The sequence below is a fragment of the Hordeum vulgare genome, chromosome 6H, assembly GCF_904849725.1.
Source record: "Hordeum vulgare subsp. vulgare chromosome 6H, MorexV3_pseudomolecules_assembly, whole genome shotgun sequence".
Classification (NCBI taxonomy): Eukaryota; Viridiplantae; Streptophyta; class Magnoliopsida; order Poales; family Poaceae; genus Hordeum; species Hordeum vulgare.
The window spans coordinates 137,085,297-137,101,440 of NC_058523.1; the positions used below are offsets into that span (position 1 = coordinate 137,085,297).

At 46.3% G+C, this 16,144-nt stretch overlaps 1 protein-coding gene across 4 annotated transcripts; it reads right to left on the reverse strand.

Annotated features, from left to right (window-relative positions):
- Positions 1 to 1,173: 1,173 nt before the first annotated feature.
- On the reverse strand, positions 1,174 to 5,980 carry LOC123404243. Of its 4 annotated transcripts, none has more exons than XM_045098159.1 (4): positions 5,222 to 5,980; positions 2,721 to 4,777; positions 2,557 to 2,631; positions 1,174 to 2,171 (listed from the first exon to the last, which is right to left on the reverse strand). In XM_045098159.1, exons 2-4 carry the CDS (start codon positions 2,747 to 2,749, stop codon positions 1,652 to 1,654), a joined length of 624 nt encoding a protein of 207 aa, XP_044954094.1. In that variant the 5' UTR covers positions 2,750 to 4,777; positions 5,222 to 5,980; the 3' UTR covers positions 1,174 to 1,651. The 4 variants fall into 4 exon arrangements, with proteins under 4 accessions (XP_044954094.1, XP_044954095.1, XP_044954093.1 ...); XM_045098160.1 differs by having other exon boundaries at positions 2,721 to 3,819; positions 3,904 to 5,980; XM_045098158.1 differs by having other exon boundaries at positions 2,721 to 4,231; positions 4,439 to 5,979.
- Between the last annotated feature and the right edge of the window lie 10,164 nt (positions 5,981 to 16,144).

The window sequence follows — 16,144 nt, forward strand, 5'->3', positions numbered from 1 at the left end:
TAGGAAGAGGGAGGAGGAAGAGGTGCATTGCGAGGGAGGAAGAGAAGGGAGGTGAAGGAACGGGGGGAGGGGGCGGAGGCGGCGACGGGGCTCGGAAGGCTCCTCCACCACCGTGACCTCGACCGGATCCGTAGCCCCACGCTGCCTAGCGACCGGATCCGTAGCCCCACGCCGCGTCGCGACCCGATCCAGATGCAAAGAACGCCATGCTGTGGAGATCGAGGAGAAGGAGAGTGGGCGAGGCCGCGGGGGCTCGGGCGGGGCTCGAGCGAGGCCGCTGGAGCTCGGGCGAGGCGCAGCGGGGCTCGGACGAGGCCGTCGGAGCTCGAGCGAGGCCGCCGGAGCTCGGACGAGGCGCGCGCGGGGGGGGGGGGGCTCGGGCGAGGCTGCCGGAGCTCGGGAGGGGCGCGGGAGGGCGAGGGTGAGGCAGCCAGGGAGCGACGGGGTGAGGGCGAGGCGGGGCGAGGGTGCATGGGCTCAGCATAGCTCTCCTCAGCTCGCCTCCGAGGGGGTGCTGGGCTCAGCTATGCTGAGGCCCTTTTTTGCATCAGTTGATGCATGCTCTCCTCAGCCCATACACCCTACCAAACAGCGAAAAGTGGGTCGGGTAGGAACTTTTGGGCTCATACACTCTCCATGCAGGCTACCAAACACGCCCTTATACTACCTTCAGCTACCAACTTGTCCTATCCTCATTTTTAGTTACGACTGCCCCTGTCCTATTTTTTTACCGGAAGCCTATTGTCTATCATTCCACAAGATGGCAAAACTTCACGATTTTTTTAGTACAACCATATTTTATTTTTCTTCAAAGACTATACTTCACAAACAATTTCTTTAAAAAGTACATAATACTTCTAGGAAATTGCAGGTAAATCCAAAGTTCGTAATTATTAGCTTACACATAAAAATGATACAAAGTTAACAAATAACTTTTCTATCCAAATATATGGATCAACTAATGAAAATATTACTACACATTGTTATTCATCTTGCTATTCATGATGTCAATCAAATATTTTTATATGTGGTGACGTAATCCCCAGTTTTTTACACATGCTGATAGCCCCTAATCATCATCTTGATTACTTTACACAAACAACATGGATAACGACTTGGATTTCAAATTATAAATATCATCTATAATACAATGCGAACAAATACAGTGTACTGTATATGAATATTCAATGAAAGGATATACTTGTATACTTAAAGCAACATGCGTTATTGCTGGTACCACAACAATTACTCGCTCTTCACATCCTATGTCATGCATAGTAAATAAATAATGTTTGGCGCTAGCTTGTATTCAAGTACAATATGATTGATCTTCCAGTTTTCTTCAATTATAATCTAGACCGACTAAACCTCAAGTACTGATAGGTAATTGGTACAACCGTAATCAACGAGGGAGGAACCATCAGGCTAGCTGAGGTCGTCTGCTCATGGAGATTGATAATCACCCTTCCGTTCCCGATGACCCCCCTTCTTCACCATTGCGACGAACTCCCCATAGTCGATTTGGACATCTTGATCAATGTATTACCCCCTCCGTCCGGAAAAGCTTGTCCGACGCTTAGTTCATTTGTAGTTTTCCAAAAACAACCTTGTGATTTAAAATCCCTTCCTAATCAACCACCCCACCCCCTCTCTACTTCTTCTTCCTTTTAGCTTCGCCCCCAGCAGGAACCAACTCCGTCCACCGCCGGCAGCTATCGTAGAGCCCAACGTGCCGCCGCCGACATGCGCCGCCCATGCGCCTTGCCTTGCCGTCTCTGCGAATAACACCCCCCGCCCCCTCTATTTTGTCCTCCTCCCCATCCCCATCCCCTTCCCCGATGATCTCGGACATGTAGTTGCGGCGGTGGAGCCGTGGGACCCGTCGGCCCACTCCGTCATCAATTCTGACGACCCAGAGTGGTTCTTTGCCGCCGCGTCCGCCCAAAGTACCCCGGGCAGCCGCTGCTCCTTCCCCGCTGCCGCCCACTCCGGTACAAGAGTTGGGAAAGTCCCCAGCCAGGGTGCAGCAACTGGTGTTCAGGGTGCTTGCGGCTCCTTCCCCGTCGCTGGTGGAATCGCCACCAAGCCCGAGCTGGTCACCGCGCTGGTGGAATCGCCACTGCTGGTCACCGAGCTCCTTCCCCGCGCCCCCGCCACTGTTTCTGTTGCTCCTGCAAATTTGTTATGGTAGTTACTCCTTTCAATGGCACAATGTTAATTGGTCATGATCTACCAGTTTTTGGAAACAATCGCACAGTAAATCTGGAAACTAATCATGATGATCTGCTAGTTTTTGGAAACAACCAAACAGTCAATCAATCAATTTTTGGAAACAATCATTATTTTTGGACTGGATCTTTGCACTATAATATTGGAAACAATCAGACGATTTTGGAAACAATCAATTACTCCATATTTTTCAATGATATTGGATACAATCAGAATTCTCCAAAGTGAAAATCAATCCCTCGACATAATTAAGGTGCAAACATCAGTGCAATTCTGAGAGAAGTTAAAAGTGCTCGCCATAGGTGTGCCTTGGAGATGAATTCTCACATTGATTTTGTGTTGCGCTGATATAGGAACAACAATGGTTGCGCCAGAATCTGCAACCACATCTGGCTCATTGTCCTGCAAATGAAGAATTGAGTCAGTTTATTATCTGTGAAACAAGATGCACAATTGATCAATAATTATCCTTAGGCTTGTTGTGAACATACATGAGCCATAGCACAACAGTCCCCCACATAAGCAGCAAGGATTAGAGCAAACAATCTTGAACACCATGTCAATAAACTGAAAATGTTCAAGATACTGCAGTAAACAGGAAATGTTCAAGGTACTACAATAAACTGAATCAACGTCATTTTCTCAATGTTGTTTCAAGCAGACAAAGGAGTTTCAAGTAAACTGAAACGTTCAAGGTAATGCAGTAAACTGAATCAACAACAACTACTCCCAATTCAGAATTTTGACAGTAAGAGAAGGAAAAAAATTAAGTGTGTAAATAAGATTGAAGAATAAGAATAAGAACAGGGGCTTGAGGATGTTTCAGTTATCTAAGTGAGGAACTGCGAATTTATTATGGTAGATACTCCCAAGTCCCAACTCTGAATTTTGGTTGGCGATCTCTTTCCAACTGACAAACAGTACTTGAAAGAGCACTGCCATCTGCTCCCCTGCCAGCCTACCATTGCACTCCTACTTCTCTCCCTCTCTCCCTCTCTCTCTCTCTCTCTAACTTGTTGCTGCTAGCTTCAGCAAATTGTTGGTACTATACATGAAATTCTGTAGTGATCAGCTTGATTAGATAATAATAGTGATCAGTTTGATTTTATTCCAGTAATGATCAGCCGAAGTATCACTGTTCTCAGTGGCCTCAGATCTTTTTCCTACTCAGATCAAATGATTCAGTTAGAGCAAACAAGAATCTTGCTAATAATCCTTAACAAGATAATCTTTAGTAAGACAATAATCTTTAGCACTTGAAAACTGTTTGCAGCAAACAAAAAAATCTTGGAAAGTGTCCAAAAAATTTCAGTCGGAGAGGCATGCTCTTTTAAAAAACACCATGAATCCAAAATCTAGGAGACACATTTTGTCTAAAACATTCTGAATTTCTACACTGAACATTTCTGAATTACTAATTCAGTATGAACATGTCACAACATTTCTGAACATTTACACGGTCACAACCTTTCTGAACATTTACACAGTTCGCAACATTTACAACATTTCGAAATTAATGTTAGGAAAGAAGGGCAAATGCCCTTCAAAAGGTCTCCTCCCTCCAGGTATCTGAGTCCATTTTAAATGACGCTGCAACACTGACAAAACTATATTAATATCCTGCGCTATGCTTGAAAATAAGTTGGTGTGCCAAGAAACAGGAAGAGGTTTTACCTTCAACACCAGAATGCTGGAGGAACAGGTTTGAATCATTTACGGCACTGTCAAGCTGTAATCTTTTTCTTATTCCATATTTCTATTTAACCATCAACCAAGTTACCCTACCAAGATGAAGTGACAAAATTGTACAGTTGTTGAGCATCAATATATGCTATACGGAAATTATAGGTCCTACTGATGACTGAAAGATATCATACAGTGCAACCTGAACCTCTCTAGATCTATGCTCGCAGCGAACGAGATTAGCTAATAAGGGGAAAAAGAGGGGCAAATTCCTCATAAAGCAGTCCCTCTCTAGACCACCAAGCAACTTAATGATTCCCTGGAGAGAAGCCACAGAATGGTGAGTGTGATCTTATTGGCATGTCGAACACAAATCATGAAGACAAACTTGTTGTAATTTCTTTGTTGTAATTCCTATTTTATTTGGGTGTGCAAAGCAAAGCAGAGTATTGAACAAAATTTACAAAGAAAGACATGATATACAAACGATCAGCATCAAATTAAACTGGCACAAGGTTTGAAGTACCTGAACAATTAAGAGTTGCAGAGACATATGGTTCTTCATCTTGACAATAGCATAAGACGATGTTTACACATTAGCTTCCTCTTCATCCTCATTGTATATTTCAGGGTATGAATATTTCTCTGCTTCACAGTAAGACTCGTTTCTTTCTGGAATTTCAATATTTTGCATCATCTTAACTATTTTTCGAAAACAACCAATGTGTGTGCTGCTGATTCTTTAAAGCATAATAAGATCTCTTTCCATTCGTCCTTAGAGAGTTTGCTTGCAAGCCCTTCTGTTAAACGCTGAAAAACAGGCATACCAGTGCTAGCAGTTTGTCTACAAGCGCTTCTGATAAAACTGGTAACAACAGAGGTAACTCTAGTGAGTTCTGGCTGCATTACATCAAAAAATGTAACATACAGATCCGCTAAACATTTCACAGCCACTGCTTTAGTTTCAAAATTCCACGAATTGTCCTCAGTGCTATCACTTTGACCATTGGCTGTACAGATTTCACCATTAAATAGAGGATAAATAACATATCCAAAGAAATTGGTCCAAAAGTTCTGAGAGAACAGTTCTCCATGGTCCTTCAAAATGTCAAAGAGTACTTCTACTGCACCTTTTCTATAGCAAATCATTGATCAGGAAACATCATGACCTATTCCAAAATTCTGAACTTTGGAGTAAAAAGTTACAGTAATGAACATGTTACAGTAAGGAACACACACTGAACCTACAGTCCCAAATTCGTGTGCCTTTCATTGATTCTGGAAAAAAAGGAGGAGATTGCAGCTTCACCTGAGCACGAATCATGGACGGGCCGAAGCTCCGGCCGTTGGCAGCCGTGGGGAAGAACGAGGCGGTCGCTGTGCGTAGGCGCCGGCTTTGCTCTACTCTGGCTATCACGGCCGCTGTGTCCGTTGGAGAAGCAGGGGATGACGAAGATGCAGAGAGCCCAGGAGGCCAACAAAGGCGACGACGTTGGTTGACCCCGAGCACCTCCAGCCGCGAGGGAGGAGAGCTCCCTCGATCCCGTCACCTCTGCGCCCGAGCTCCACCTCGCACCGATGGCCGGCGAGCCTCCGGCGAACAGCAGCAGCATGACCACCGTCGCACCTCACCGTTCTCTTCTCCCTCCCTCCAGCCTCCCATCTCCTTCCTCCCTTTCTTTCCCTTCCTCCCTTTCTCTCGCGCCATTGTCCACCTAATCTGCCGAGATCCAGCAGGTCCTCGTCGACCGCGCCACCGCAAGCCGTGTAAGGCCGCCGCAGGTCGAGTCTGCGTCGTGGGCAACACCCTGGCCAGCTCCGTCCGCCCCCCATGCGCCCGGCCGTCCGCGTCGTCGCGCCGCCCTGCCTGCTGGCCTCCCGCCGGCCGTCCGCTTCGGCACGCCCGGCCACGCTCCGGTCGTCCGCTTCGCCATGCCCGGCCATGCTCCGGCCCTCTCAGCCATGCCCAGGCCACACGGTTCATGGGGGAGGCGCTGGGGGAAGGCGGCACGGGTGGAGGGGTTGGCGGAGGGGCAAGCGTCGGGGCCGAGCGGCGCGTCCGGCAGAGGGGCGGGCGGCGGGCAGCGAGGGCGGAGGGGCGAGCGGTGCGGGCGTGGGCAGCGTGGGCGGTTGAGAGTCTTGAGAGGGAGCGTGATTATTAGACGAAGCTACGTTACGTTAGCGAACCTATTTCGTTAACAGACTATTTCGTTAACGATGATTCATGACCATTAGATTAGTAATCCAACAACTAATATTCTTAGTTGGATCTGCCTTCTCGTGCCTTTTATAGTACAGATAAGCTACTTTCGATGTCCACAAGTAAACAAATAATAATTTATCCTATACTTTTTAATAATCACGTTACTCAACACCCCCTCCCCCGTCACAACAATAACAACGCAGACGGTGAGACTCGAGAATATTGCGAAGCTAAGCGGACGGTCATCCCCACAGTCGTAACGGTCGATGCATCACGGAAGTTGTGGCTGGAGTGAAAAATCGACGAGGTTGCTCAAGCAAGGAGGCCCTTTGTCCTGATGTCGAGGTAGCCGAGAGAGTAGGATGGTGTAGCCTTAGTCAAGGTAGCCATGCGAAGAACGCGGTGATCGATGTCGAGGAAGTCGTTGTGGAGCCGCGGACGCATGGAGCCACCGAGTTAGTCATGAACACAATGGTGTTGAAGTAATGGTGAGCCGGAATGAAGACGTAGTTGATGACACGTCGCGGTGGGTTTGCCAAGATCGGGGACACTTCATGGACAAGGCACACATCGGTGTTTCCAGCACCGGGCATGTGTAGACGGATGAAGGCGATGTTGACGATGCGTCGTTCCAGTTTTGCCACCGGGGACAAACGCACGCGTTGGTGTTGTCAGCACCGGGCATGCATAGATGGGGACTTGCACAAACTGGTACACCATGTCGAGAAGGCTAGAAGAGAAGGACTCGTCGACGATTGCGGTGCAAATCGGCGAGGGCCTTGCACAAACTGGTACACCATAGGGTGGTGTAGCCTTAGTCGAGGTAGCCACGCGAAGAACGCGGTGATCGATGTCGAGGTAGTTGTCATGGAGCCGCGGGCGCAAGGAGGCGCTGAGTTAGTCATGAGCACAATGGTGTTGAAGTAGCGGTGAGCCGGAATGAAGATGTAGTTGACGACGCGTCGTGGTGGGTTTGCCATGACCGGGGACACTTCGTGGACAAGGCAAACATCGGTGTTTCCAGCACCGGGCATGTGTAGGCGGATGAAGGTGATGTTCACGATGCGTCGTTCCAGTTTTGCCAGGACTAAGAACACACTCGGACAAAGGCACACGTTGGTTTTGTCAGCACCAGACATGCATAGATGGGGACTTGCACAAACTGGTACACCATGTTGAGAAGGCTAGTAGAGAAGGACTCGTCGACGATTGCGGCGCAAATCGGCGAGGGTGGGGATGTCGCTCGCAGTGGTCGGAGTAGATGAAATAGTCGGGGTGGACGACGTCGACGCTAGTGATGAGCTAGCGTTGGACGGAAATGAAGGGGATGGACGGGCGGCACAACTCGGGTGAGCGAGCTACATCAACGCCGAAGAAGAGAGGCGGTCGTGGCTTGACTGCGGCGGCCTATGTTGGTTAGGAGCGCAGCGACAATGCTTGAAGTAGACGAGGAAGAACCCGACAATGTGACAAAGACTCGCACACACGATGGTATTCCCGTGCGGAGGGAGGAGGCGTGACGCATACCACAAGAAGTCGATGCGCGGGGGACTGAATCTCCAACGTTTCTATGATTTTTGATTTTTCCATGCTATAATATTATAATTTTAAGATACTTTTTGGGCATTTATTTGCCAATTCATATTAATTTTGACCACTAACCTATTAACCCAGTGACAAGTGCTAGTTGCTGTTTTCTGCAGGTTTTGGGCTTTTTAGGTTTACAGTACCAAACGGAGTCCGAATAGAATTGCAACTTTTGGACGATTATTTCTGTACAAAAAGAAGACCTCGAAGGTTCAGGAGAAGGCCAGAGGAGACACGAGGGCCCCACGAGCCAATAGAGTGTGCCACGGGGGGTGGTCGTGCCCTCTTAGATCAGCCCCCCGGTGTCTCTCCCGAACTCGTTCTCTGGTTGATGAATTCTCATATTCCCCCAAAACCCTAGTGGAGCTCCCGAAACACCTTTTTCGCTGTCGCAAGCCGCTGTTCCGCCGTGTGCCCATATGGAGCCGTGTTCCAATGCCTTGCCGGAGAGGGGATCGATGACAGAGGGTCTTTACATCATGCTTGCTGCTCCCATGGTGATGTGTTAGTAGTCTACCATAGATCTCTCTATTCTTCAATACAAAGTTCACCGCATCTTCGCGATGATCTATTCGATATAATCACTTTGTGTGGTGCGTTTGTTGGGATCCGATTAATTGGGGATTTATGTTCATATTATTCATGATAAAAGATTTGATTATTGTTTGCATGATTATTATAGCTTCGTAAATTTCTTAGATCTATTGATTTGGTTTGGCCAATTAGATTAATCTTTCTTCAGTGAGAGGGGTGCGTTGTGATGTGTTCAATCTGGTGGTGCTCTATATCCCAGTGATAGAAAGGGACAATACACGTCTTTGTATTGTTGCCACTAAGGATAAAACGATGGGTTAATTTGTATTAATTGGATTCTCTTTTTCTACATCATGTCATTGTTCTCTAAGCATTCTCACATTTTACTTCATACTCTAGATGCATGTTGGATAGCGGTCTATAGGTGGAGTAATAGTAATAGGTGCAGGAAGGATTCAGCCTATTTGCTTATGGACGTGATGCCTATATGCACATGATTATTGCCTTGAATAAATATTGCACAACTATACAATTTCTATCAATTGCCCAATAGTAATTCGTTTATCCATCGTATGCCTACTTTAAGAGAGATGCCACTAGAGAACTCTATGGCCCCGTGGTCTATTCACTTATAAATTTACAAACGCTATAATTTCCTTGTTGTCTTTATTTATTTTTTACTTATTTTGTAATTTAGATTTATGAACAGACATCTAGACACTTCATTTGCTTGCAACTAACGAGTCCAAGGGCATCGACAACCCTCTTGCCCGTGTTGGATGCAATTGTTTGGTTATTTGTGTGCAGTCGCTGAAGATGGGGGTTGCGTGCTACTCCTATTGGGTCAATAACTTTGTTCTCACCGAGGGAAATACTTATCTATATTGTATTGCATCATCTGTTCATCTTCACAGAAAACCCAACATAGATCACAAGTACCAGGGACGGCGGTGTGGACCGTGCGTCGTGGTGCTACTGCATGAAGGGGCGACGAAACAATAGTGCGCGGGTCGGGGCGACAGCAGGAAGACCTTGGGGGCGGCAGCAGGGACCGTGTTCCGCAGCATGACGGCCCGACGTGGCGGCGTAGCAGCGATGCGTGGGTCGGTGCAGCCTCAAGAACGACCTCGGGCGGCGGTGGGGAACGTGTGTTCCAGCACTACAACCCGAAAAGGCGGTGTAGTGGCGGCTCGTGGGTCGCGGGGACCGCTTTACATGGCACTACGACCCGAAGGGGGCATGTTATGGCAATGCGCGAGTCGGTGCAGCGATAGGAAGAACCATGAGGCTGCAGCGCTTCAGCCCCACGGGGCGACATAGGAGCAGCCCAATGCTCGATCGATGGAGGGGCGCGCAGTACTCGTAACAGTCTTCACAGGACTTGCAAAGGCGCGCACAACCGACAGGCTAGATCGGTCGCACAATATAGATGCGGCTGGTCGTGGGTGGGAGGATGATCAATCCGATCGCGTGCAAGGTCAGGGACATCACTCAGTGGAGGTGAGGTGGCAGCATCTGAGATTAAGACGACGATGATGGTCGTGGCCAGAGCCGGTAGTCGGCCTGACGAGCCCGATGTGGCATGAGAGGGCGAGGACGACATAGATGACGCCCGCATAACCAGATGCGGTCGAACCGGTGAGCCTAGGGCAGCCGAAGCCGGTGAACCCGACATCCACCGATGGGGCGGACGAGGAGAAGGTTGGGCACTCGTACACACTAAAAGCACATATGCTCCCTTGGTGTTTTTGATAATTCATGAGAACATACATTGTCTCTTGGACTAATACTTAGTTCAGATATAGTCCACACAGAGGATTGTCTAAGGATTGTGAGGAGAAGCCCCAAGGAAGGAAAGGAATAGGATAGGCCAAACTTCAAGCTTCAAGACTCTACATTATGTATTATGTGAGAAATCACACTTGAGTCCATAGGAAAGCCAATACTATTAAAAGGGGATGAGGTGACTATGATGATCTGGTTGCTCAAGTGCTTAGATTTAGCCACAAAAAATACTCGTGAATTCTCCCACAAATATTCTGTCCAAAATCCTAAATATCCGTAATTTGGTGCCACAAATTTTTCAATTATGCCCTACCGATTTTTACCTGAGACAGATCCTATGCCAAACCCTAGTTTCTCGGTGACACCAAGTCTTGTTTCGGTCAGACCGAGAATCATTGACTAACTCTCTGTCTACCTGTTTCTAGGAATTGGAATTTCCGAGTTTTGGGAATTGGTGCTACCGAATCTGGTAACTGTCGACGCTAGCCAATATTGGACCCACCAAGATCTATATATCGGTCTCACCGAAACGCCGAAAGTTGCCACATTTTGCAATAGTCGGTGCAACTAAGTTTTAATTCGGTTTGACCGAGTTGGGCAATAATGTTGTTACTGTCGGATTTTTGGAGATGCCTATATATACCCCTCCACTACGTCTCATTCATAGAGGAAGCACACAGAACATACAAACACTTGCCCCATCTATTTTTCTGAGAGAGAGCCACCTAATCATGTGTTCAGATCAAGATATTCCAATCCTACCATATGAATCTGTTGGAAATATGCCCTAGAGGCAATAATAATTAGTTATTATTATATTTCTTTGTTCATGATAATCGTTTATTATCCATGCTATAATTGTATTGATTGGAAACACAATACTTGTGTGGATACATAGACAAAACACTGTCCCTAGTAAGCCTCTAGTTGACTAGCTCGTTGATCAAAGATGGTCAAGGTTTCCTGGCCATAGACAAGTGTTATTACTTGATAACGGGATCACATCATTAGGAGAATCATGTGATGGACTAGACCCAAACTGATAGACGTAGCATGTTGATCGTGTCATTTTGTTGCTACTGTTTTCTGCGTGTCAAGTATTTGTTCCTATGACCATGAGATCATATAACTCACTGACACCGGAGGAATGCTTTGTGTGTATCAAACGTCGCAACGTAACTGGGTGACTATAAAGATGCTCTACAGGTATCTCCGAAGGTGTTCGTTGAGTTAGTATGGATCAAGACTGGGATTTGTCACTCCGTATGACGGAGAGGTATCTCGGGGCCCACTCGGTAATACAACATCACACAGAAGCCTTGCAAGCAATGTGACTTAGTGTAAGTTGTAGGATCTTGTATTATGAAATGAGTAAAGAGACTTGCCGGTAAACGAGATTGAAATAGGTATGTCGATACTGACGATCGAATCTCAGGCAAGTAACATACCGAAGGACAAAGGGAATGACATACGGGATTATATGAATCCTTGGCACTGAGGTTCAAACGATAAGATCTTCATAGAATATGTAGGATCCAATATGGGCATCCAGGTCCCGCTATTGGATATTGACCGAGGAGTCTCTCGGGTCATGTCTACATAGTTCTCGAACCCGCAGGGTCTGCACACTTAAGGTTCGACGTTGTTTTATGCGTATTTGAGTTATATGGTTGGTTACTGAATGTTGTTCGGAGTCCCGGATGAGATCACGGACATCACGATGGTTTTCGGAATGGTCCGGAAACGAAGATTGATATATAGGATGACCTCATTTGATTACCGGAAGGTTTTCGGAGTTACGGGGAATGTACCGGGAATGACGAATGGGTTCCGGGTGTTCACCGGGGGGGGGGGGGGCAGCCCACCCCGGGAAGCCCATAGGCCTTGGGGGTGGCGCACCAGCCTTTGGTGGGCTGGTGGGACAGCCCAAGAAGGCCCTATGCGCCATAGATAGAAAATCAAAGAGAAAAGAAAAAAAAGGAGGTGGGAAAGGAGAGAAGGACTCCACCTTCCAATCCTAGTTGGACTAGGATTGGAGGAGGACTCCTCCTCCCTTGGTGGCGCAGCCCTTGGGGCTCCTTGAGCCTCAAGGCAAGCCTCCCCTCCCCTCCTCCTATATATATGGAGCTATTAGGGCTGATTTGAGACAACTTTGCCACGGCAGCCCGACCACATACCTCCACGGTTTTTCCTCTATATCGCGTTTCCGCGGAGCTCGGGCGGAGCCCTGCTTAGATTAGATCACCACCAACCTCCGGAGCGCCGTCACGCTGCCGGAGAACTCATCTACCTCTCCGTCTCTATTGCTGGATCAAGAAGGCCGAGATCATCGTCGAGCTGTACGTGTGCTGAACACGGAGGTGCCGTCCGTTCGGCACTAGATCGTGGGACTGATCGCGGGATTGTTCGCGGGACGGTTCGTGGGACGGTTCGCGGGGCGGATCGAGGGACGTGAGGACGTTCCACTACATCAACTGCGTTTCTTAACGCTTCTGCTGTACGATCTACAAGGGTACGTAGATCGAAAATCCCCTCTCGTAGATGGACATCACCATGATAGGTCTTCGTGCGCGTAGGAAATTTTTTGTTTCCCATGCTACGTTCCCCAACAGTGGCATCATGAGCTAGGTTCATGCGTAGATGTAATCTCGAGTAGAACACAAAAGTTTTTGTGGGCGGTGATGTGCGTTTTGCTGCCCTCCTTAGTCTTTTCTTGATTCCGCGGTATTGTTGGATCGAAGCGGCTCGGACCGACATTACTCGTACGCTTACGAGAGACTGGTTTCATCGCTACGAGTAACTCCGTTGCTCAAAGATGACCGGCGAGTGTCGGTTTCTCCAACTTTAGTTGAATCGGATTTGACCGAGGAGGTCCTTGGATGAGGTTAAATAGCAATTCATATATCTCCGTTGTGGTGTTTGCGTAAGTAAGATGCGATCCTACTAGATACCCATGGTCACCACGTAAAACATGCAACAACAATTAGAGGACGTCTAACTTGTTTTTGCAGGGTATGCTTGTGATGTGATATGGCCAACGATGTGATGTGATATATTGGATGTATGAGATGATCATGTTGTAATAGTTAATATCGACTTGCACGTCGATGGTACGGCAACCGGCAGGAGCCATAGGGTTGTCTTTAAACTAACGTTTGTGCTTGCAGATGCATTTACTATATTGCTAGGACGTAGCTTTAGTAGTAATAGCATGAGTAGCACGACAACCCCGATGGAGACACGTTGATGGAGATCATGATGATGGAGATCATGGTGTGACGCCGGTGACAAGAAGATCGTGCCGGTGCTTTAGTGATGGAGATCAAGAAGCGCATGATGATGGCCATATCATGTCACTTATGAATTGCATGTGATGTTAATCCTTTATGCACCTTATCTTGCTTAGAACGACGGTAGCATTATGAGGTGATCTCTCACTAAAATTTCAAGACGAAATTGTGTTCTCCCCGACTGTGCACCGTTGCGACAGTTCTTCGTTTCGAGACACCACGTGATGATCGGGTGTGATAGACTCAACGTTCACATACAACGGGTGCAAAACAGTTGCACACACGGAACAATCGGGTTAAGCTTGACGAGCCTAGCATGTACAGACATGGCCTCGGAACACATGAGACCGAAAGGTCGAGCATGAATCGTATAGTTGATATGATTAGCATAGAGATGCTTACCACTGAAACTATTCTCGACTCACGTGATGATCGGACTTGAGATAGTGGATTTGGATCATGTACCACTTAAATGACTAGAGAGATGTACTTTTTGAGTGGGAGTTCTTAAGTAATATGATTAATTGAGCTAATTGTCTTGAACATAGTCGAACGGTCTTTGCGAATTACGATGTAGCTTGCGCTATAGCTCTATTGTTTTTATATGTTCCTAGAGAAAATTTAGTTGAAAGTTGATAGTAGCAAACTTTGCAGAGGATTGTCCTTGTTGCTGCGCAGAAGGCTTATGTCCTTAATGCACCACTCGGTGTGCTCCACCTCGAGCGTCGTCTGTAGATGTTGTGAACATCCGACATACACGTTTCTGATGACTACACGATAGTTCAATACAAAATACTTAATGGCTTAGAAGCAAGGCGCCGAAGACGTTTTGAAACGTCACGGAACATGAAAGATGTTCTAAAGAGATGAAATTGTGATTTCATGCTTGTGCCCTTGTTAAGAGGTACGAGACCTCCGACAAGATTCTTTGTCCACAAAGTAAAGGAGAAAAGCTCAATCATTGAGCGTGTGCTTAGATTGTCTGAGTACGACAATCGCTTGAATCAAGTGGGAGTTAATCTTCTAGATGAGATAGTGATGGTTCTCCAAAGTCACTGCCACCAAGCTGTGAGAGCTTTGTGATGAACTATAACATATCAAGGATAGATACAATGATCCTTGAGCGATTCGTGATGTTTGACACTGCGAAAGTAGAAATCAAGAAGGAGCATCAATAGTTGATGGTTAGTAGAACCACTAAGTTTCAAGAAAGGCAAGGGCAAGAAGGGATACTTCGTGAAACGGCAAAATAGTTGCTGCACTAATGAAGAGACCCAAGATTAAACCCAAACCCGAGACTAAGTGCTTCTGTAATGAGGGGAACAGTCACTGAGGCGGAGCAACTCTAGATACTTGGTAGATAAGAAGGCTGGCAAAAGTCGAAAGAAGTATATTTGATATACATGATGTTGATGTGTACTTTACTAGTACTCCTAGTAGCATGAGGGTATTGGATACCAGTTCGGTTGCTAAGTGATTAGTAACACGAAATGAAAGCTACGGCATAAACGGAGACTAGCTAAAGGCGAGGTGACGATACGTGTTGGAAGTGTTTCCAAGGTTGATATGATCAAACGTCGCACACTCCCTCTACCATCGGTATTGGTGTTAAACCTGAATAATTGTTATTTGGTGCTTGCGTTAAAGCATGAACATGATTGGATCGTGTTTATTGCAATACGATTATTCATTTAAAGAGAATAATGGTTACTCTATTTGCTTGAATAATCACCTTCAATGGTTTATTGAATCTCGATTGTAGTGTTACACATGTTCATGATATTGGTGCCAAAAGATACGAGGTAATGATGATAGTACCACTTACTTGTGGCACTGCCGCTTGAGTCATGTTGGTATAAATTGCATGAAGAGGCTCCATGCTGATGGATCTTTATACTCACTTGATTTTGAATCACTAGTGACATGCAAATCATACCACATGAGCAAGGCCTTGTTTTCATTGAGATGAAACAAGATAGTAACTTGTTGGAAGTGATACATTTTGATGTATGCAGTCCAATGGGTGCTGAGGCACGTAGTGGATATCATTATGTTCTTACTTCAATGAAGATTTGAGTAGATACAAGAGTATTTACTTAATGAATCACAAGTCTGAAATATTGAAAAGTTCAATTCTGTTTCGGAGTGAAGTTCGTCGTAACAAAAGGATAAACTGTCTACGATATGATCATAGAAATGAATATCTGAGTTACGAGTTTTTGTACGCAGTTAAGACAATGTGGAAATTGTTTCGCAGTTCATGCCACCTGGAATATCATAGTGTGATGATGTGTCTGAACGTCATAGCCACGCACTATTTGGTATGGTGCATGCTATGATGTCTCTTATCGAATTACCACTATCGTTTATGGGTTATGCAGACAACCGCATTCACTTTAAAATAGGGCACCGCGTATTTCCGTTGAGATGACACAGTATAGACTAAGGTTTAGAGAAATCTAAACTATCGTTTCTTGAAAGTTTGGGGCTTCGACACTTATGTGAAAAAGTTTCAGTATGATAAGCTCGAACCCAAAGCGGATAAATGCATCTTCATAGGATATCCAAAACAGTTGGGTACATCTCCTATCTCAGATCCGAAAGCAAAGTGTTTGTTTGTAGAAACGGATCCTTTCTCGAGGAAAGGTTTCTCTCGAAAGAATTGAGTGGGAGGGTGGTAGAACTTGATGAGGTTATTGAACCATCACTTCAACCAGTGTGTAGCAGGGCGCATGAAGTTGTTCCTGTGGTGCCTACAGCAATTGAAGTGAACGCTGATAATGGTGATCATCGAGCATCGGATCAAGTTACTACAAACCTTGTAGGTTGACAA